We start from the raw sequence: 24,971 nt of genomic DNA on the forward strand, positions 1-24,971 counted from the left end.
GCAAACATGTCGGTTTCACTCATAGCCCTCGACGAGGGCTAAAATGTGACCGCGAGTGAAATTCTCTTTATATGAGCTATATTACGAAAAAAAAATTCCTCCGACGACCCCCCTTGAAATTTTGTGAGGTGGTAGGAGAACGCCTAGGGGTGTCACAAAAAACTCGGCATATCTGGGAAAACTTCGTAAAGGGGTCAAAACTGACCAGTCGTATTTCCCTATATAATCTTTGTATTTTATGGGGAAAACAGAGGGTCATTTCAAAACGGATTTTAGGGCACTTACCTTCTTTACATCTGGCTAAGTTTTGGCATGCTTATAGGTAAATGGCTTGGCCGTAGGGCAGACATGTCGGTTTCACTCATAGCCCTCGACGAGGGCTAAAAAGTGACCGCGAGTGAAATTCTCTTTATATGAGCTCTATAACGAAAAAAAATTTCCTCCGACGACCCCCTTGAAATTTTGTGAGGTGGTAGGAGAACGCCTAGGGGTGTCACAAAAAACTCGGCATATCTGGGAAAACTTCGTAAAGGGGTCAAAACTGACCAGTCGTATTTCCCTATATAATCTTTGTATTTTATGGGAAAAACAGAGGGTCATTTCAAAACGGATTTTAGGGCACTTACCCTCTTTACATCTCGCTAATTTTCGGCATGTTTATAGGTAAATGGCTTGGCCGTACGGCTGACCTGTCAGTTTCACTCAAAGCCCTCGACGAGGGCTAAAAAGTGACCGCGAGTGAAATTCTCTTTATATGAGCTCTATAACTGAAAAAAATTTCCTCCGACGACCCCCCTTGATATTTTGTGAGGTGGTAGGAGAACGCCTGGGGGTGTCACAAAAAACTCGGCATATCTCGGAAAAATCGGGAAGTGGGTCAAAACTGACCAGTCGTATTTCCCTATATAATCTTTGTATTTTATTGGAAAAACAGAGGGTCATTTCAACGCAGGCTTTAGGGTACTTAAACTCAGTATATCTGGCTAAATTTTTGCATACTGTTAGGTCAATGGATTGACCTTTAGGGAAAACTGTCGGTTTCACTCAAAGCCCTCGACGAGGGCTAAAATGTGACCGCGAGTGAAATTCTCTTTATATGAGCTCTATTACGAAAAAAAATTTCCTCCGACGACCCCCCTTGATATTTTGTGAGGTGGTAGGAGAACGCCTTGGGGTGTCACAAAAAACTCGGCATATCTGGGAAAACTTCGTAAAGGGGTCAAAACTGACCAGTTGTATTTCCCTATATAATCTTTGTATTTTATGGGAAAAACAGAGGGTCATTTCAACGCAGACTTAAGGGTACTTAAACTCAGTATATCTGACTAATTTTTTGCATACTCTTAGTTGAATGGCTTGACCTTTAGGGAAAACTGTCGGTTTGACTCAAAGCCCTCGACGAGGGCTAAAAAGTGACTGCGAGTGAAATTCTCTTTATATGAGTTCTATAACGAAAACAAAATTCCTCCGACGACCCCCCTTTAAATTTTGTGAGGTGGTAGGAGAACACCTTGGGGTGTCACAAAAAACTCGGCATATCTGGGAAAACTTCGTAAAGGGGTCAAAACTGACCAGTTGTATTTCCCTATATAATCTTTGTATTTTATGGGAAAAACAGAGGGTCATTTCAACGCAGACTTTAGGGTACTTAAGCTCAGTATATCTGACTAATTTTTTGCATGCTCCTAGGTCAATGGATTGACCTTTAGGGAAAACTGTCGGTTACACTCAAAGCCCTCGACGAGGGCTAAAAAGTGACCGCGAGTGAAATTCTCTTTATATGAGCTCTATTACGAAAAAAAATTTCCTCCGACGACCCCCCTTGATATTTTGTGAGGTGGTAGAAGAACACCTAGGGGTGTCACAAAAAACTCGGCATATCTGGGAAAACTTCGTAAAGCGGTCAAAACTGACCAGTCGTATTTCCCTATATAATCTTTGTATTTTATGGGAAAAACAGGGTAATTTCAACACAATTTTTACGTTACTTAACCTCTGTACATCATGCTAATGTTTTGCAAACACTTCTATAGATGACTAGGCCGTATGGAAAAACTGTTGGACAGACTCAAAGCCCTCGACCAGTGCTAAAAGATGACCGCGAGTGAAATTCTCCTTATATGAGATATATATAAATAAATTGATCCCCTTAATATTATTTGAGGTCGTAGACCGACCCTGGAGGGTAACAAAAAAACTTTATTCCCGTCGGAAAAAGCCATTGTAGACGTTAAATATGTTTATATATCGTATTTTCTTATATAAGCATAGTAACTGTTTAAAAAAAAAGTAAACACAGACATACGTCATTCGGTTAATTTTCAAGGGAGGTAACCTTTTTAAATAATTATTTTTCAAATAATTGTATACTTTTTTAAACAGAAACAGAAAACGACAAAGTATAGCATTTGTTTTAGAATAAAATACGTTGCTAATTAAGTTACGTATCATAATTAAATAAAAAATTAATTTTAAAAGTCAATGTAATATAAATTGTGAGATATACTGTTCATGGAACCTCTGTAGTTCTATTTCCATTTTAGTTATAAATTGCGTACTTTCGAGTGCTTTCTCTGAAAGCGGATATTACACAACATACAACAACATCTTCTCTAAAATTAGCATTGCTGTTTAGATTTAAGAACTCCACGCCTCATCCATCACCAAACAATTAGTATTCAAATTCTCAAATGTTTTTGAAAACCTAAGCGAAGCTAGGCAGAATGCCTAGTATATATATAAAGCAAAGTGTTCAGGTGCCCGATAGGGCACTTCCCGGCGCCGCAGGCGCGTCAAATTTGGCACGATGGTGCCTTGGGGCGATAGAACACTAGGGCCGGTGACGGTTGGCCGAAAAGTCTACGGGGAAGGGGTCAAAACTGACCTCGACTGACCGGCGCCTTATATGGGCTATATTACGAAAAAAAAATTCCTCCGACGACCTCCTTGAAATTTTGTGAGGTGGTAGGAGAACGCCTAGGGGCGTCACAAAAAACTCGGCATATCTCGGAAAAATCGGGAAGTGGGTCAAAACTGACCAGTCGTATTTCCCTATATAATCTTTGTATTTTATGGGAAAAACAGAGGGTCATTTCAAAACGGACTTTAGGGCACTTACCCTCTTTACATCTCGCTAATTTTCGGCATGTTTATAGGTAAATGGCTTGGCCGTACGGCTGACCTGTCAGTTTCACTCAAAGCCCTCGACGAGGGCTAAAAAGTGACCGCGAGTGAAATTCTCTTTATATGAGCTCTATTACGGAAAAAAATTTCCTCCGACGACCCCCCTTGATATTTTGTGAGGTGGTAGGAGAATGCCTTGGGGTGTCACAAAAAACTCGGCATATCTGGGAAAACTTCGTAAAGGGGTCAAAACTGACCAGTTGTATTTCCCTATATAATCTTTGTATTTTATGGGGAAAACAGAGGGTCATTTCAAAACGGATTTTAGGGCACTTACCTTCTTTACATCTGGCTAAGTTTTGGCATGCTTATAGGTAAATGGCTTGGCCGTAAGGCAGACATGTCGGTTTCACTCAAAGCCCTCGACGAGGGCTAAAAAGTGACCGCGAGTGAAATTCTCTTTATATGAGGTATATTACGAAAAAAAATTTCCTCCGACGACCCCCCTTGAAATTTTGGGAGGTGGTAGGAGAAAGCCTGGGGGTGTTACAAAAAACTCGGCATATCTGGGAAAACTTCGTAAAGGGGTCAAAACTGACCAGTTGTATTTCCCTATATAATCTTTGTATTTTATGGGGAAAACATAGGGTCATTTCAACGCAGACTTTAGGGTACTTAAACTCAGTATATCTGTCTAATTTTTTGCATACGTTTAGGTAGATGGCTTGACCTTTAGGGAAAACTGTCGGTTTGACTCAAAGCCCTCGACGAGGGCTAAAAAGTGACCGCGAGTGAAATTCTCATTATATGAGCTATATTACGAAATAAAGTTTCCTCCGACCACCCCCCTTGATATTTTGTGAGGTGGTAGGAGAATGCCTGGGGGTGTCACAAAAAACTCGGCATATCTGGGAAAACTTCGTAAAGGGGTCAAAACTGACCAGTTGTATTTCCCTATATAATCTTTGTATTTTATGGGAAAAACAGGGTAATTTCAACACAATTTTTACGTTACTTAACCTCTGTACATCATGCTAATGTTTTGCATACACTTCCATAGATGACTAGGTCGTATGGAAAAACTGTTGGTCAGACTCAAAGCCCTCGACCAGTGCTAAAAGATGACCGCGAGTGAAATTCTCCTTATATGAGATATATATAAATAAATTGACGATCGATCCCCTTAATATTATTTGAGGTCGTAGACCGACCCTGGAGGGTAACAAAAAAACTTTATTTCCGTCGGAAAAAGCCATTGTAGTCGTTGAATATGTTTATATATCGTATTTTCTTATATAAGCATAGTAACTGTTTAAAAAAAAGTAAACACAGACATACGTCATTCGGTTAATTTTCAAGGGAGGTAACGTTTTTAAATAACTATTTTTCAAATAATTGTATACTATTTTAAACAGAAACAGAAAACGACAAAGTATAGCATTTGTTTTAGAAAAAAATAAGTTGTTAATTAAGTTACGTATCATAATCAAATAAAAAATTAATTTTAAAAGTCAATGTAATATAAATTATGAGATATACTATTCATGGAACCTCTGTAGTTCTATTTCCATTTTACTTATAAATTGCGTACTTTCAAATACTTTTTCTGAAAGCGGATGTTAAAGAACATAGAACATCTTCTCTATAATTAGCATTACTGTTTAGGTTTAAGCACTCCAGGCCTCATCCATCACCAAATAATTAGTATTCAAATTATCAAATGTTTTTGAAAACCTAAGCGAAGCTAGGCAGTATGCCTAGTATATATATATATACGTATATTCATATGGTAGACGTGATCCAGTAAATGACAAGCGGCCCAAGAAAAAATTGAACGTTGCCCATATCTATGTTACATGTTTTCAGTAAAGACAGAGGGCCGATTCCTACACCTTTCACAGATAATTTTGCAATTGCATCATACCTAAATGACAAAAGAACAAATTAAAAAGGGTTAATTAAACAAACATATATAGTATAAAAACAGAAATATACTTTCGGCCAACATTGATTTTTCCTTTGTCGCTTACTGGAATTTTTTTTCGGTGGCCCAGTCTATCACTCGTGATGGTGGTTTAAAATTTTTTACATATGTGAAAAATAAATTAACAAAATTTGAATTTTTTAGGAAACTTTTTATAAATTATGAAACAGTAGGGGCATGATAGAACTCAAATTAAAAAATACATTTTTTTCAGGTGCTATTAACATTCATTATAATTCTATTGTTGTTCATTGGAGAAACAAATAATCATTATCATTCTATCGTTCTAATCTTGACAAACTAACATTCTTTATCGTTCTATCGTTTTTATTTTGAGAGACTAACATTCATTATCGTTCTATCGTTTTCATTTTAAGAAATTGACATTCATTATCATTCTATCGTTCTTATTTGCGGAGACTGACATTCATTATCATTCTATCGTTCTTATTTGGGGAGACTGACATTCATTATCATTCTATCGTTCTTATTTGCGGAGACTGACATTCATTATCATTATATCGTTCTTATTTGCGGAGACTGACATTCATTATCATTCTATCGTTCTTATTTGGGGAGACTGACATTCATTATCATTCTATCGTGGTTTTTGTGAAAATAGATTGAAATTCATTATCATTCTATCGTTCTTATTTGGGGAGACTGACATTCCTGATGATTCTAGCGTGGTTTTTGTGAGAGTAGATTGAAATTCATTAGCATTGTATTGGGGCGACCCCCCCCCCCCCCCCCAGTGACGCCATCGACAGATGACAGTTGTTTTTGTTCATGAACAGTACGAGTCCGAACACTCCATTGTGCTGAGAAGCGAGAAACCGTTCCAAGCCTTCATTGTACAACCCTCCGCCTGCAAGGGCACGAACGACCCTGGGGCGGAAGACGACGAGCCGGCTGATGTTGCCCTCAGTATTATAATCCCGGCCGGGCTGTTTTTTTGCGGCTACCACATCTGGTAGGTCCGTCAATGTTGTATACCATTTCGGGTTATTCCGTCAATGTTGTGTAATTCTTCGGGTAAGTCCGTCATTGTTGTATACCATTTCGGGTTATTCCGTCAATGTTGTGTAATTCTTCGGGTAAGTCCGTCAATGTTGTTTCTAATTTCACGTAAGTCCGTCAATGTTATGTACCACTTCGGATTATTCCGTCAATGTTGTGTAATTCTTCGGGTAATTCAGTCAATGTTGTGTACCACTTCGGGTAAGTCCGTCAATGTTGTGTAATTCTTCGGGTAATTCCGTCAATGTTGTTTCTAGCTTCTGGTAATTCCGTCAATGTTGTGTACCACTTCGGGTAAGTCTGTCAATATTGTGTAATTCTTCGGGTAAGTCCGTCAATGTTGTGTATCACTTCGGGTAAGTCCGTCACTATTGTGAACAACTTCGGGTAAGTCCGTCAATGTTGTGTACCACTTCGGGTAAGTCCGTCACTGTTTTGTACCACTTTGGGTAAGTCCGTCAATGTTTTTTCTAGCTTCGGGTAATTCCGTTAATGTTGTGTACCACTTCGGGTAATTCCGTCAATATTGTGTACCACTTCGGGTAAGTCCCTCAATGTTTTTAGCTTCGGGTAATTCCGTCAATGTTGTGTACCACTTCGGGTAAGTCCGTCAATGTTGTGTACTACTTCGGGTAAGTGACGTCACGTTTCCTTTTTTGTCTGACTAAGAAATTAGTTTGAAGATCTGCGCTTACAATTTTAGCTGAGTACCCCAAAACACGGTAAAACATTATGAATTCATTGTTTATTGGGCTTAACGTGTAATATTTTACGATACCTTTTGCAGCATCCTTCCCGGAGAAACGATTACACTATCTCACGTCGTCGCTGTTATAGTTAGTGTCCGACACTCTGGCAAACTTCAGCTGAACAACAATGCTTTACCAACAACGTAAGACATTTATACTTTTTGTCAATGTTTTTAGAAGGGATCGTTGAAAATTAGTATATTTGCCAATGTTGTTTTTAGAGATAGTTGAAAATTATTATTTTTCCAACAATTTTTTAAGGTTAGACCAAAATTTATATTGTGGCGAATGTATTTTTTAAGATAGTTGAACATTATTATTTTGCCATTGATTTTTTTTAAGGATAGACAAAAATTTATATTTTAGCAAATGTATTTTAAAGATAGTTGAAAATTATTATTTTGGCCAATGTTTTTTTTAGGGATAGTTGAAATTATTAGATTTGCCAATGTAGGACTATTTTTTAAGATAGTTGAAATTTTTTATTTTGGTCGATGTTTTCTTGTTAGTTATAGTTAAAAATTATTATTTTAGTGAATGTTTTTTTTAAGGAATAGTTGAAAATTATTATTTTGGCCAATGTTAATCGGGGATTGTAGAAAATTAATTCTGGGTTAGCAGTGTAGCCTTCTACCGCTAAAGCACGGCGCCCCATTATTTTAAGTTAGAAATACTAAAAACCTTGTGTAAACAAACTTTTAGGATTGGTTGGACCATGGCGTCTGATGACACGGTTTGGCTGACCGGTCACTTCTCGGTCGATCCCGGGACACACCTGATCACATCGACAATGGAAGGGCTGACCTTTGGATGCTACATGGCGGGCATGAACAACTTTATGGAGTACATGCAGCCTGCGCCTAGGATCGCTTACTACATCCCCGGGGGTGGGAACATCGAACGGGTGAGATACCGGGGCATGGGGTATTTGTATATATATATATATATATATATATATATATATATATATATATATATATATATATATATATATATATATATATATATATATATCTGGTGTAGTGGGTATTTTGATGAGGTCTTCATATGAATATGTATCTCTGATGAGACAGTGGCGCATGTGATGCAATCTTTTAATTACTATACATATCTTTGAATTAGGGTCAGCGTGGTTGGGTCTGTATAGCTGATGATTGTTAAACCAAAAAGTCCCGAGTTCGAACCCCCGGGCAGATGAGGCTCTAAAGGAGAGAAAAATCCCAAATTAACTGATGCTAACGCGGCATCACTGGGTGTGTGACCTTCCAGTAAAGTTCACCGGCCAGGATTTAAGAGTTCTTATACCGTGTTTACACTTGCGACATGTATACTATACATTTCTAGGGAAAAAAACTTCGCTATAGGGCCTAAGATAATAGGGGAGCCTACTCACTTACTGCGAAGTTGTTTTTTTCTAGACGTGTATAGTATACATGTCGCAAGTGTAAACGCGGTATTAGATGAACATCAACGGCCTTGTCTTTGTGACCAAGGCGAACCACCTAGAGGGAGGCTTCAAGCTGTGGTCAGGCATGGAGGAGGATGGGAACAGTAATACGACACCTAACCTTAGACACGCCATTCAGTGGTGTCCCAACGATCCAAAAAACGGTTAAGATATAATTTAGATTTAGACACCTCTAAACTTTGCTTAACTGCTTTCCTTAGTGAATAAGATGACAGTATTGAACTTATTTTCGTTCGAAAGGGGTCGGCGTGGTCGAGGCGGTAAAGCTCATGGTTGCTAAACCGAAAAGTCTCGAGTTCGAACCCTCGGGCAGATGAGGCTCGTTAGCTGGGGACAGCCCCTCTTCTAGGAGAAATAACTCCAAAATCAAACAACTGCTGCCTTGTAGTTTGTTCGTGGTTGGACAAAGGTTATGGAAGCAAATCCAAAGAGAAAAGCAGGCTGAAATTGTAGTCAATGGCTTCAGTGGCGAATAACCTGTTAAAACGTATACTTAATTGTAATGGAGGGGATCCCTTCCAACACTAAAATTAAGAACCAAGAAGAAGAAAGAACCCTATCAAGATGAATGACTCGTTCACTACAACAACGCCCCCAACTGTCTATTACTCATTTCTTGTGTTCTATGTTATTCAATACGTCGCCTCGTACTCTCTCCTCACACAAGTTATCAAACAAATGAAACAACGGCAAATAATCTCGAACGCAATTGTCTATCATCAACACAAACTAACTCTAAAAACCCTTAATGGATTGTTTATACCTTACTCTTAGTCTTGTCATTGACGCATCTACACTATGACAAGGCAGTAGTTTCCCAGGGGGTTAAGCGTGGGGAGGGGGGTAGGTGCTAAACACATCGGATTACGCCGCTTGAAAGTGGTGAGCAAAGTTGCATCAAATCTGGCGCGGCCGCACAGAGTAGTTTAAACCTAGCGCGATGTCGTTTTGTTAAGTGCAGAAAACAGTGTACACATCTTTAAATTGAAAAAAAAACCCACGCATAAAATATATACACACGCGCGCTTATTTTTCACCTGAAGTGTAATTTTCGTGGTGAAGAAGTTTTTTTTTTGACGAATTTTAACTCACGTCCCCCACTCCTTTACACATCGTCACAAAAACCCAGAACCCTTCCCCCCAACGCCACCAATATTTTGACGTCACACCTCGGCCTACAAACCTTTTCGAAATTGCACTTGAATTTTTTTTTTAAACATCGAGTTAACATATATCCCAAAACTTACGTTATCGCCAATGTAAGATCTATCCTACATGCCGCATCTGTCCCAAACGTGAGACCTATCCCGAAATTTCACAACTATCACGAATGCTACACCTATCCCAAATGTCACAACTGACTCAATTTCAAATGTCACATTATCCCCAAATGTCACAATGGTCTCAAACCCAAATGTTAAATCTATTCCAAATGTCACGCCTATCCCAAATGTCACAACTGCCTCAAACCTGCCTCAAACCCAAATGTCACAACTTCCTTAAACTCAAACGTTACACTTATCCCAAGAGTCACATTTATCCCAACTGTCACATTTATCCTAAATGTCACACTTATCTCAAATGTCAAATTTCTCCCCAATGTCACATTTATCCCAACTGTCACATTTATCCCAACTGTCACATTATCCTAAATGTCACACCTATCTAAAAATGTCACAATTCTCCCCAATGTCAACCCGTCTCAAATGTCACATTAATCCCAAATGTCACGTTTATCTCAAATGTCACTTTTCTCCCCAATGTCAACCCGTCCCAAATGTAACATTAATCCCAAATGTCACGTTTATCTCAAATGTCACTTTTCTCCCCAATGTCAACCCGTCCCAAATGTCACATTAATCCCAAATGTCACGTTTATCTCAAATGTCACATTTATCCCCAATGTCAACCCGTCACTAATGTCACTCTTCTCACTCCTGCCCAAACAGCCAGCGCCTGTAGATGTGCAGCCGCCGCCCCAGCCACCACCGCCCCCACCTCCCCCACCTCCCCCACCACCGACGGAACCCGCCTGCGTGCCGTCTGCTACGATGACCGCTGGTGATGGTATCGATAACGATTGTGATAACGCCATCGATGAGGAGGCCAATGACCAAGTTGGTCAGTTTGAAACTGATGATGTTTGTCCTAAGGTCATTTATATGTTGAGAATAATAAGTTACCTAAACAAATAAACAAACAAAAATCAAACAAACGAACGAACAAACAAACAAAGAAACAAACAAACAAACAAACACCCAAACAAACAAGAAACAAACAAATAAACAAACAAACAAAAAAAGAAACAAACAAACAAACAAACAAACAAACAAACAAACAAACAAACAAACAAACAAACAAACAAACAAACAAACAAACAAACAAACAAACAAAAAAACAAACAAACAAACAAACAAACAAACAAACAAACAAACAAACAAACAAACAAACAAACAAACAAACAAACAAACAAACAAACAAACAAACAAACAAACAAACAAACAAACAAACAAACAAACAAACAAACAAACAAACAAACAAACAAACAAACAAACACCAAAACAAGCAAGAAACAAACAAACAAACAAACAAAGAAACAAACAAATAAACAAACAAACAAATAAACAATCAAAAAAATAAACAAACAAACAAACAAACAAACAAACAAACAAACAAATAAACAAACAAAGAAACAAACAAAGAAACAAACAAACAAACAAACAAACAAACAAACAAACAAACAAACAAACAAACAAACAAACAAACAAACAAACAAACAAACAAACAAACAAACACACACACACACATACACACATACACACATACACACATACACACATACACATATACACACATACACACACACACACATATATATATATATATATATATATATATATATATATATATATATATATATAAACAACTAGGCGTATGTATTTCTAGATAACGACAACGACGGGCAAGTCGATGAAGATCTAATATTCCCAGTCAAAAGTAAGTAAGATATTCAACACCTAAGGTAAAGCATCACAAGGTGACCCACAGAATCTGTCTCAATGGCCTCGCCTTGATGAGTTGGTCGAGCCATGAACAGATGGAGGTCTCATTAGCACGTAGACAACTAGGCGATTGGTGGTGTATTATGGGACGTGTGTATCACGTGATGTATATTTTAGATGGGGGAGATGAAAACGGTATTATACGTCAGAATATAACATATCATTACTATTTTTTTATTATATGAAAATTGATAGATTGATCTTACTCGTGCGGTTCTCTTGAACATTGGTATAATATCATCTGATTATCATTTCCCGTTCGTGCCCAAGACACATGGGGCAAGCGAAGTAGTGTTAATTTGCTTCAAGGACCTCGGCATATGAAGGGATAGTTTGGTCAGCACCATGCCCAGCACCCTTTACTTTCCGTAAAGTAAGTTAGGTACCCATCAAAACTGGGTGGACTCAGTGACTTGAACCCGGATTCGAACTCAAGCCTTTCGAGTCAGCAGCCAATCTCTCTACTATTAGGACTCACCGTCTCATACATGGACATATATTAAGTTTGAAGCCACCCCTTTCCAGTATGAATAACAACAGTTAGATACAGAATACGGGAGCCGGACGTTTTCCCGATAAAGACACTTGCCCGAATGCCGTTTGCCCGGAAGCCGTTTTCCCGAATGGACACTTGCCCGAACGCGACAAACGCCCGAAAGCCACTTGCCCGAAGGACGTTTGCCCGAAATAGATATTAAAATTATATGATAAATTATAATAACAAATAGACTTTCTTAATCAATACAGGTTTGACATTTTGATAATCAAAACAATTCTAAGCATAAAAACAAATTTTTGTTTATATTCGTTTTTAAAATTCAGGCTTTATTATTTGAAAATGGAGAAATTACTATAAAATACATAATTCTTTAATAAATGTAAGGTGATGTTGGCGGCGGTGTCTTAACATTCTTTTAATAAGTGTGTTAAACAGATTGTTTAGCCGACGTGTTGTGGTGGTTATATAGGGCTTATGGCACGGTATAGGCGGCGCGGCGTCTCGCAACATTGAACAGAGGCGCGTTTGTTTCATTTTTCTTTTTATGCTTGTGTGGTGACTATTTCACAAAAGAATGAGGCGCGGTCTAGGCAACGAATTTAAAAACTAAAGTTTATAAATAACTTTTGATCTCCATTTAATGCATTTTGTTTAGACAATGCGCTGAAGCGGTTACTTAATAAAGAAAGTGAGATTCATTTTAAAAACCTAAGATACACAAAAATTGTATATTTGTCCTGTTTCACGGGAAAAAAAATGTGTTTGTCCCTATTATATAGCAAATACAAATATAATTATAATGTCTTCTTGATAATATATATATATATATATATATATATATATATATATATATAAATATATATATATATGTATATATATATATATATATACATATATATATATATATATATATACATATATATATATATATATATATAGTGTTATTTTTATCCCATTCATTGTGCTAAGACGTATATTGGTTATCAAAATTTCAAATATAAATCGATTAAAAATAATTATTTGATAATTTATAATGCTAAACGGTCTTGGGAAATATGTCTTATACAGAATACAAAGCTTTTGTTCCATTTTTTCTGTTTATTAAAAATAAAAAATCACGTTTTTATAATCTCTATATATAATTCTCTTCTGGGAGCCGTTAGAAAACAAGCTGCAAGCGCCTCCTTGCAGTCCCCTCTCTTTCTCTCTATCACTATCACTACCACCCCCACCCCACCCCCACATTGTCTGGTGAGCTGTGGTCACGCAAATTGTTTACAAAGCTAAATGTTTACAAATCGTAGAGCCGGGTTTCTATTATGGGCAGATAGTTTAGTTCGATTTTAAACTTACAGGAGGTAACTAAGAAATAACTAAGAGGAGGCTGCTTTCACGGGGGGGGGGGGGGGGGAGGGGTTGTAGGGTCGGGGTTAGGGGAAAGAGGGGAGGATTAGTGTTTTAAAGCAAATATTTTCAGTGGCAGCATTGGTACTGTCGATTTCACAAATTATGAATTACTGAAAAGTAGAAAATAAAACAACTAAATAGCGGCGTATGATACGCTGCGGGTCGGCTCGTACTTAATAATCTTTTACTTATAGTGTTTGCGTTTTCAGGACAAAAACTTTAGTGTTATATATATATATATATATATGTATATATATATATATATATATATATATATATATATATATATATATATATATACATATATATATATATATATATATATATATATATATATATATATATATATATATATATATATATATATATATCACATCCAATGTCTATATATGTATAATTACATATATATATATATATATATATATATATATATATATATATATATATATATATATATATATATATATATATATCACATCCAATGTCTATATATGTATAATTACTTATATATATATATATATATATATATATATATATATATATATATATATATATATATATATATATATATATATATCGATATATCACATCCAATGTATATATATATATATGTATAATTACATATATATATATATATATATATATATATATATATATATATATATATATATATATATATATATATATATATATATATGTATATATATATATATATATATGTATATATATATATATATATATATGTATGTATATGTATATATATATATATATATATATATATATATATATATATATATATATATATATATATATATATATATATATATATATATATATATATATATGTATATGCTCTTTTCTACTTGTAATATTGTGAAGACTTGGGTTAATTTATGATTTTCTATCACGTATTTAGTTGATGGAAGCTGGGGTGAATGGTTATCATGGGAATGTGCACCCGATTGTACAGAGACCAGATTTTTGAGAAAAAGGTGAGACCCTGTGGAGTTGTGGAGAGCTAAGAGGTGACACACTGTGGGGGTATGGGGAGTTTAGAGGTGACACACTGTGGGGTATGAAGAGTTTAGAGGTGACACACTGTGGGGGTATGGAGAGTTTAGAGGTGACACACTGTGAGAGTATTTGACAGCGTGGCCTAGGCGCTAGTGAGCTAGGCTGCTCACCCGAAAGTCTCGAGTACGAATCCGGTTCATATTCAGTAGAACGTCCACGAGTTCTGCTGGGTACTTAACTCATGTTAGGGAAAGTAAACTGCCAAACTGCAGGTCACTAGTTTCATTTCCCTCAATGTTGATCGTATCTCTGATCCTCCAATCCAGCATTGCCCAAACCACAGGTCATAGTAGTTTGATTTCCTTTATTTGACGTTGTTTCTATGTTGATCGTATCCCTTCCACAGGTCATAGTAGTTTGATTTCCTTTATTTGACGTTGTTTCTATGTTGATCGTATCCCTTCAGGTTATGCGACAACCCAGCGCCAAAGGGCGGCGGTGCAGCTTGCGAAGGTGAAGAAATCGACTGGAAGGACGGGAACTGCTACCAAGATACGATGTGTCCAGCAAGTAAATATACGTAGGGCTAGTTTCCGGTCTAGACCAGGGGTCTCCAAACTTTTCAATCCGAGGGCCGCATTAACTATCAAATTTCAGTTCGGGGGCCAGTTGCTTCCAGGCATGTCTTTGATTTTTCTGGGAAAAGTTCCTCGGCCATCACCAACAAACGATTTTTCCTTGGACAAAAAGACCTACGCGGGCCGGATGAGAGGACTTCGCGGGCCGCATCCGGTCAGCGGGCCGTAGTTTGCAGACCCCTGTTCTAGACGGGTAACAAAACAATCATGGAAAATTCTATAGAGAAACCATTTTCCAAGCAAGCAAAATATACGTAGGATTAATTTTTGGTCTACACCGGTTAAAATAAAGCGGGAGTGGTCTCCCCTAAACTTTCTCGAATATTCGTATATAAAACAACAGGGGATGGCAAATCGGGATATAGACATGATTTTTAATCCATTTTTAATTACTTAAACTTTTTCAAATAGAATAGACTCTCGTAGAAGAAATAATTGAACACCAAAATGTGCATAATAGTGCGGGATATTATTAGTACTTTATAAAATTCAAATGCGTTTTTTGAGAAATCGGAAATAGCGTAGATTACTACTTTCGATCAAAGGAAATTACTCAAAATTTGATAGAAGGTAGAGCATTAGATCTTTTACTTACATGGGAAATTATATTTATCTTTATGAAATAGTACTCAAGTTATAGGCTTTTGAAACATTGAAAGTAGAAAAAGTTGCTTTTCCGGTTATCGGGAATCGCTCAAAAGTTGATTCGGATCTACGATTTTGATATAATACTTATAAATGAAATTTCATCAACCTAGCTACAACGGTACTAAAGTTATCGTGTTTACAGACACACATATATGCACATACACATACACACACAGACATACGGACAACATTGCAAAACTATGTTTTCCTCACTCAAGGAGGTGAAAAACGTCGAGCTGTACAAAAATCTCGAGTTTTTTTTTTTTTGCATGATTACAAGACTTTCTCTATACTCTGTATATACGAGAAAATAAAAATGATCACGGTAACTGCTATAGAGAAACGATTTGCCGAGCTAGTAAAATATACAAAGGGTTAGTTTTTGGTCTACACCGGTTGATAACTGTGCGCATATAATAATAACGATTTGTACCTATACTCGGTTATTAATTTAACTGTATCTTGCAAGTTTTCTTAATCATTAGCAGGTTTACATCATGGTGTCACCGCCCCCCCCCCCTCCCTCCACCCATATCGGGATTTGTCTACTTTGCTTGTAAAAGACTATTAAATTCACTCTAATTAATCAATTAATTAAGTGACATTATCATTTTTCTGTATATACTGGCAGACATCTTAGATTTTTTTTACAGTTTTAACATGGAAATAACTTTCTTTATTTATCATTAAAACTGATCAAAATTTTGTATAGTTATTCTGTATACATATACCAAAACAACCTGTTAAAATGGTGTCTTTTTTGCACAAATTTTTTTAAAAAAAGTGATTTTCAGAAAAAAAAATTGTTAAAAGAAAATTATTTTAAAATGTGAAAATGTAATCAATTATTATTGTTACCAACATGTATCTTTATAACCTTTTTTTGCCTTGGCGTCACCCCCCATTTAGAGGTGTGACACCAAGGCAAAAAAAAGCAAACCATATAGAGAAAAGATTGAGGGGATGGGTGCAAATCGAAAATTTGAAAGTTTGTCTCCTGGTGGTGAAACCATTAAGTGCCGCACCGGGTGACACCCGACCTCGCTACGCCACTGCCGATATATAATAATTGTCTATTTCTACTTAAGACCTTTTAACTTCTATTAATCATTATTGGATCTGGCAAAAAAAATATTTTTTTTGTATGTTTTGCATTTTTATACCTTGGTGTCAACCCCCCCCCCCTCTTAACTGGTGTCACCCGGTGAGGTCCGCACCCCCTCCCTCCGCTGCCATGGCTACGCCTCTGACAATACGTTAACTGTCCATTCTAGATTGTCCAGCGTTCAAGTGGGGTGTTAACTGTAAAGGCTCCTGCATCAACTGCCGGGAGGACTGCAACAAGTACCTCGGCAACTGCACGAGGTGCAAGGCCGGCTTCAAAACACCCAAAATCGGCTGTCTTAGAGGTGAGATCATGTATGGTGCTCCATTTAATTGCTTGTGTTTATAACACCCAAAATCGGCTGTCTTAGAGGTGAGATCATGTATGGTGCTCCATTTAATTGCTTGTGTTTATAACACCCAAAATCGGCTGTCTTAGAGGTGAGATCATGTATGGTGCTCCATTTAATTGCTTGTGTTTATAACACCCAAAATCGGCTGTCTTAGAGGTGAGATTATGTATGGTGCTCATTTAAGATGCTTGGGTGTATTGCTGTAGGCTCCTAGAAAAAAAAAATAAAAAAAAAAAACAACACTTCAAGTCAGCTGGCTAGAAAACTCTCCAGAAATATGTTTTTCATATTTTCCATAATGGTGAATGCTGAAATACCATCAAATGTAATGGTATTTCACAATACTAAACTTTGAAATTTCGAAAAATTTATATCCTATTTGAATTAGTAAAATAAAAATCAATAATTTATGATCAATATTATATACTAATTTTTATACCTAGAGAATTCCACAACGTTTTTTTTCTTCAAGATGGTCGCCTTTACCAATGCAACCTTAACTTCAGAAGAGTCCCGAATACATGATAATATTCTTCTAAAAGTACCCTAACTTAGATACACAAAAAAAAATTAAGAAGTTTTTTTTTTGTTCTGTAGCCTACAACCTTAATTATTCTAGGATTATATATTATAAATGTAAGTTGTTTGGGTTTAATTAATCTAGGATTATATATTTTAAATGTAAGTTTTTTGGGTTTAATTAATCTATGATTATCTGGTTTATATGTAAGATGTTGGCTTTACTACACTCAGGATTGGTTGTCCAAGTGTAACCATTTTTCCTCCCAAGTTTACAATCTATATTATACCGCTTACATTTTTCAAATTTATTCATCCTGTGATTCGTTTCACATTTTATATCTTACAGCCTGTGATTTTTGTTTACTATATGTAATCACATTTTCTATATTACATCTTGTGATTTTTTTATTTACTTTGTGTAATCACATTTTATATCTTACAGCCTTTGATGATTTGATTATTTTGTGTGATCACATTTTCTCTCTTATAGCCTGTTATTCATTTAACATTTTTCTATCTTACAGCCTGTGATTCGCTTGACATTTTCTGTTACAGTTTGTAAATCTTTGTTTACTTTGTATAATTTAAATTTACTATACTATATCTCATCATGTGATTTATTTAACATTTTCTATCTTACAGTCTTGCATTCGTTTTACATTTTCTACTTTACAGCTTGTGATTTTTTTGTTTACTTTGTGTAATCACATTTTCTATCTTACAGTCTGTGATTCGTTGTTTACTTTGATTAATCAACTTTTCTATCTTACAACCTGTGATTTTTTGTTTACTTTGTGTAATCACATTTTCTATCTCATAACCTGTGATTCATTTGACACTTTCAATCTTAACATCCAGTGATTCGTTGTTTACTTTGTGTAATCACAATTTCCATCTTACAGCATGCGATTCATTTGAGTTTGGTGAAGACTGCAAGGGCAGCTGTCAAGAAAAGTGTGGGGAGGACTGTGAAGATCGCATCGAGGGAAATTGTCCTGGTAGGTTTTAGGTTTGTGTCTGACCCCTGGGAAAATGTCCTGGTGGGTTGTAGGTTTGTGTCTAACACTGACCCCTGGGAAAATGTCCTAGTGGGTTGTAGGTTTTTTTCTGACCCCTGGGAAATGTCCTGGTGGGTTGTAGGTTTGTGTCTAACACTGACCCCTGTGAAAATGTCCTGGTGGGTTGTAGGTTTTTTTCTGACCCCTGGGAAATGTCCTGGTGGGTTGTAGGTTTGTGTCTAACACTGACACTTGGGAAAATGTCCTGGTGGGTTGTAGGTTTGTGTCTAGCACTGACCCCTGGGAAATGTCCTGGTGGGTTGTAGGTTTGTATCTAGGACTGACCCTTGGGAAAATTTCCTGGTGGGTTGTAGATTAGTGTGTAACACTGACCCCTGGGAAAATGTCCTGACACTGACCCCTGGGAAAATGTCCTGACATTGACCCTGGTAAAATTTCCTGGTGGGTTGTATGTTTGTCTCTGACACTGACCCCTGGGAAAATTTCCTGGGGGGGGGGGGTTGTAGGTTTGTGTCTGATTCCTGTGAAAATGTCCTGGCTAGGTTGTAGTTTTGTGTCTGACACTGACCCCTGGGAAAATGTCCAGTTACTCATATGAGCTGAGTTGACTCAAGTGCGTAACCCGAACTTGAAATCAATGTGGACCACACCATATACCAACACCACAAACATGCAAATACAATTTCCACAAAATAATACGCGAACATAATAGAGATGAAAATTTTTTTCTGCAATGAAGCACATTCGGAAAATGCGGTTTACACTGAATTATGTTTATAATATCAATAATAACTACTGCGGGTTAATTTAACGCCATATTTGCACGTTGAAACAGAAAACTAAGCCATACAACATGCCCAGATCGGGTAAATACCTAGTCCGCTTATTACTGAATGTGTAGTATTTTGCCCACCACCACTCTCTATGTGTTTAATGAATTTGCTAAAAAAGTCTTTTTAAAAATCGTAAATGGTTTTATTAAAAATATAAACATTTACACACTTGAGCACACACACACGTCTAACACATACACACAGACACACACATATGTGTGAGCCCCTCGCCATCACTTGCATGCATCTACCATCACTATGTTACATATATTTTATCCCCACCCACTCATGCATTTTCATATGTTACATAGACAGCCTCTACAACCCACACATATACTACCTTTAATTAGTAACATAGATTTTAACCTCTCCCACAATTACACACTTATATTTCCTTCAATAAGTTACATAGATTTTAACTTCACCCACAATTACACACTTATATTTCCTTCAATAAGTTAAATAGATTTTAACCTCACCCACAATTACACACTTATATTTCCTTCAATAAGTTACATAAATTTTAACTTCACCCACAATTACACACTTATATTTCCTCTAATAAGTTACATAGATTTTAACTTCACCCACAATTACACACTTATATTTCCTTCAATAAGTTAAATAGATTTTAACCTCACCCACAATTACACACTTATATTTCCTTCAATAAGTTACATAGATTTTAACTTCACCCACAATTACACATTTATATTTCCTTCAATAAGTTAAATAGATTTTAACCTCACCCACAATTACACACTTATATTTCCTCCAAAAAGTTACATAGATTTTAACCTCACCCACAATTACACACTTATATTTCCTTCAATAAGTTACATAGATTTTAACCTCACCCACAATTACACACTTATATTTCCTTCAATAAGTTAAATAGATTTTAACCTCACCCACAATTACACACTTATATTTCCTTCAATAAGTTACATAGATTTTAACTTCACCCACAATTACACACTTATATTTCCTTCAATAAGTTAAATAGATTTTAACCTCACCCACAATTACACACTTATATTTCCTTCAATAAGTTACATAGATTTTAACTTCACCCACAATTACACACTTATATTTCCTTCAATAAGTTAAATAGATTTTAACCTCACCCACAATTACACACTTATATTTCCTTCAATAAGTTACATAGATTTTAACTTCACCCACAATTACACACTTATATTTCCTCCAATAAGTTACATAGATTTTAACTTCACCCACAATTACACACTTATATTTCCTTCAATAAGTTAAATAGATTTTAACCTCACCCACAATTACACACTTATATTTCCTTCAATAAGTTACATAGATTTTAACTTCACCCACAATTACACACTTATATTTCCTCCAATAAGTTACATAGATTTTAACTTCACCCACAATTACACACTTATATTTCCTTCAATAAGTTAAATAGATTTTAACCTCACCCACAATTACACACTTATATTTCCTTCAATAAGTTACATAGATTTTAACTTCACCCACAATTACACACTTATATTTCCTTCAATAAGTTAAATAGATTTTAACCTCACCCACAATTACACACTTATATTTCCTTCAATAAGTTACATAGATTTTAACTTCACCCACAATTACACACTTATATTTCCTCCAATAAGTTACATAGATTTTAACTTCACCCACAATTACACACTTATATTTCCTTCAATAAGTTAAATAGATTTTAACCTCACCCACAATTACACACTTATATTTCCTCCAATAAGTTACATAGATTTTAACCTCACCCACAATTACACACTTATATTTCCTTCAATAAGTTACATAGATTTTAACCTCACCCACAATTACACACTTATATTTCCTTCAATAAGTTACATAGATTTTAACTTCACCCACAATTACACACTTATATTTCCTTCAATAAGTTACATAGATTTTAACCTCACCCATAATTACACACTTATATTTCCTCCAATAAGTTACATAGATTTTAACTTCACCCACAATTACACACTTATATTTCCTCCAATAAGTTACATAGATTTTAACTTCACCCACAATTACACACTTATATTTCCTCCAATAAGTTACATAGATTTAAACTTCACCCACAATTACAGGCCTATATTTCTTTCTATAAGTTACATAGATTTTAAACCAGCCACCAATACACGCATATATTATCTTTAATATGTTACATATATTGTAACCCCTGTATGGTTATATTTTTGTTTTTGAAAGTAGTGTGTAAAATAGTATATACTAGAGTATAGTCAAGATCTATTTAAATCTGTTTTAGAAACTAGTGTGTATGATAATAGATACTAGAGTATAGTCAAGATATATTATAATCTGTTTTAGAAAGTAGTGTGTAAGATAATAGATACTAGAGTAAAGTAAAGATATATTTTAATCTGTTTTAGAAAGTAGTGTGTAGGTTAGTAGATATGAGAGTATAGTCAGGATAATTATATTTGAATCTGTTTTAGAAAGTAGTGTGTAAGACCGTAGATACTTAAGTATAGTCAAGATATATTTTAATCTATTTAGAAAGTAGTGTGTAAGATAGTAGATAGTAAAGTATAATCAAGATAGGCCTATATTTTAATCTGTTTAGAAAGTAGTGTGTAAGATAGTAGATACTAAAGTATAGTCAAGATATATTTTAATTTGTTTAGAAAGTAGTGTGTAAGATAGTAGATACTAAAGCATAGTCAAGATATATTTTAATCTGTTTAGAAAGTAGTGTGTAAGATAGTAAATACTAAAGCATAGTCAAGATATATTTTAATCCGTTTAGAAAGTAGTGTGTAATTTAATAGACACCGCTAGAGTTTGGAGTAGGATATTTGAACAACTGTATATAACTAATGAAATTTATATTATTTTGGTCTTGCAAATGTATAGTTGTTGTGATTTTGCACTGTTGAAAATCTCTTACACATTCAGGCTAGAGTAACGATCGCCTATTATACATACAAACAAAATACTTTATGTTAACCTCTTCGATGTAGAGTACATACTTGTAAAGATCACACTGTTGTAAGGAATAGGGCTGGTAAGTAGGTCAACAATCAGTTCTATGCAGGTTTTATTGAGCCGTAGAACTGGTTGGCGACCTACTTACCAGCCCTATTGACTTTGATTTTTGTTGCATGTTTCAGCCACATCATTCGGCTATCTCTTCTTGTTTCTTCTGCTGATCCCAATACTCCTGGCAGCCTTCTACTTTTTACGGTGAGCAAAGCAGTGGCATAGGCAAGGGGGGGGGGGGTTAGGTGGGGTTATAACCCCTCCCATAGACCCCTATATATATATATATATATATATATATATATATATATATATATATATATATATATATATATATATGTATATATATATATATATATATGTATATATATATATATATATATATATATATATATATATATATATATATATATATATATGTATATATATGTGTGTGTGTGTGTGTACGATTTTATACATAAGGGAAAATGTTTGAACCCCTCCCATGACCATTTCCTGGCTACGCCACTGGGGCAACACGTTGATGGTATGTTACTTCATAGGGATCGGCGTGGTCGAGTCGGTAAAGCTCATGGTTGCTAAACCATGACAGTCTCGAGTTCGAACCCTCGGGCAGATAAGACTTGTTAGCTGGGGACAGCCACTCTTCTAGGAGAGACAACTCCAAAATCAAACAACTGCTGCCTTGTAGTTAGTTCTTGGTTAAACAAAGGCTATGGAAGCAAATCCAAAAAAAGAAAAGCTGGCTGAAATCGGAGTCAGTGGCCTCAATGGCGCATAACCAGTTGATACGTAGTACTTAATTGTGATGGAGGGGATCCCTTCCAACACTAAAATTAAGAACGAAAAGAAGAAGATACGGTAAGTAAAACGTTGATGGTATGTCGCTTCCTGCCCTGAGTGATGGTATGTTGCTTTCTACTGTAAGACCTTAATAGCCTGTTACTTCCTTTGATGAGAGACACAATGGCCCATTTCTACGGTGATTAATAAATATCCAATATTTACGGATTCATAATTTCACTAAAGTCAGTTAATAAAACTCTTATGAACACACGATTTAATTGATTCATTATTTTACAATTCACGCATTTAATTTATTTTTATTAACTGTGTTCATTATTTTGAATAATTAATTAAAATCGGATGAAATTAATATTTCGGTAGTTACCACATTCATGATTTCACTACTTCATGTTTTTCATTAACTCATTTAACTACTTCAATATGTTTACCCTTACAATAGTTCCAATATTTCACTCTTTCAACTATTTCACCAAACCACGATTTCACTAATCTCATTATTTCATTAATCCCACTATTTCACTAATTCTATTAATCAACTAACCCAACGAATTCATTATCTCAATAATTTACTAATTCTACTAATGCACTCATTCAACGAATTTCTTTCACGAATTCACTAATTCCATTAATTCACTAATCCCACTAATTCACTAATCCAACTATTTTATTTCTGCCCTTAATTTATTAATCCCACTAATTCACTAATCCCTTTAATTCACAAATCCAACAAAACAATTTCTCCAATTAATTCACAAATCCCACTAATTCGCTAATCCAACTAATTCATGTATCCCATTAATTTACTAATCCCACTTATTCACTAAACCAACTAATTCATTTCTCCCATTAATTTAATAATCCCATAAATTCACTTCTCCCGTAAATTCTCTAATCCTATAAATTCACTAATCCTATAAATTCACTAATCCCACTAATCTCACCAGGCCAAAGTCCAGGTGGGGGAAGGGCTATATGGGGGAGGATGTCGATGAGCCCCCCGCGGAGGATGCGATGCCCACGACTCAGGGAGACGAACCACAAGACGATGAAGAGGATGAAGTCTAGAGGGAAGACGGGGGTGGGGTGGGGTGGGGGGTGGGGGTAGGGAGAATGGATGAGGGTCGTATGATTATAGAATGAGGAGTTTGAAGATCAAGTTTAGAGGGATGAGTGGGGTGGGGGTGAGAGAATGTATGTGGGTCGTATTATAAATGAACATGTTGAGTGTGTTTGTGTGTGTGGGGGTTGTAATGTAAGTAAGATGTAGTGGTTGGATGATGGATAAGAGTAATAATGGATGTGTTGATTGAAAATTGGATAGTAACACTGCACTTGTATTTCGTTTTGATTACATTCAATATGTAACATTTACATATATTTAAATTATAATGTATTATAATGATTGTGCGTAAAAGTATAAAAAAAATGTATGTATGAATGTAAGCTCATATACATACATACATATATATATATATATATATATATATATATATATATATATATATATATATATATATATATATATATATATATATATATATATATATATATATATATATATATTTATATATATGTATATATGTTTATATATATATAATATTTGAAAACCGTACGTTTTATTTTATAACTAATTTAATACGTGCATATTTTCCCCTCTTATAACCTTATTTTTATGTTATCGTTTCACATTTCTGTAT

General features: G+C 35.4%; 1 protein-coding gene across 1 annotated transcript in view; it reads left to right on the forward strand.

Annotated features, from left to right (window-relative positions):
- The window catches only part of LOC131929936 (uncharacterized), a 30,901-nt gene extending 6,562 nt beyond the window's left edge, over positions 1 to 24,339 (forward strand). Inside the window, exons 6-16 of the mRNA XM_059286323.1 lie at positions 5,905 to 6,080; positions 6,915 to 7,019; positions 7,579 to 7,780; positions 10,294 to 10,465; positions 11,291 to 11,341; positions 14,229 to 14,304; positions 14,793 to 14,896; positions 16,887 to 17,021; positions 18,494 to 18,589; positions 22,599 to 22,671; positions 24,219 to 24,339. Of these exons, the coding sequence (XP_059142306.1) occupies positions 5,905 to 6,080; positions 6,915 to 7,019; positions 7,579 to 7,780; positions 10,294 to 10,465; positions 11,291 to 11,341; positions 14,229 to 14,304; positions 14,793 to 14,896; positions 16,887 to 17,021; positions 18,494 to 18,589; positions 22,599 to 22,671; positions 24,219 to 24,339 (1,311 nt within the window). The remainder of the gene's footprint in view (positions 1 to 5,904; positions 6,081 to 6,914; positions 7,020 to 7,578; positions 7,781 to 10,293; positions 10,466 to 11,290; positions 11,342 to 14,228; positions 14,305 to 14,792; positions 14,897 to 16,886; positions 17,022 to 18,493; positions 18,590 to 22,598; positions 22,672 to 24,218) is intronic.
- The last annotated feature ends 632 nt before the right edge of the window (positions 24,340 to 24,971 follow it).

This window comes from Physella acuta, unplaced genomic scaffold, assembly GCF_028476545.2.
Source record: "Physella acuta isolate Inbredline_101_S28 unplaced genomic scaffold, ASM2847654v3 ptg001697l, whole genome shotgun sequence".
NCBI lineage: Eukaryota > Metazoa > Mollusca > Gastropoda > Physidae > Physella > Physella acuta.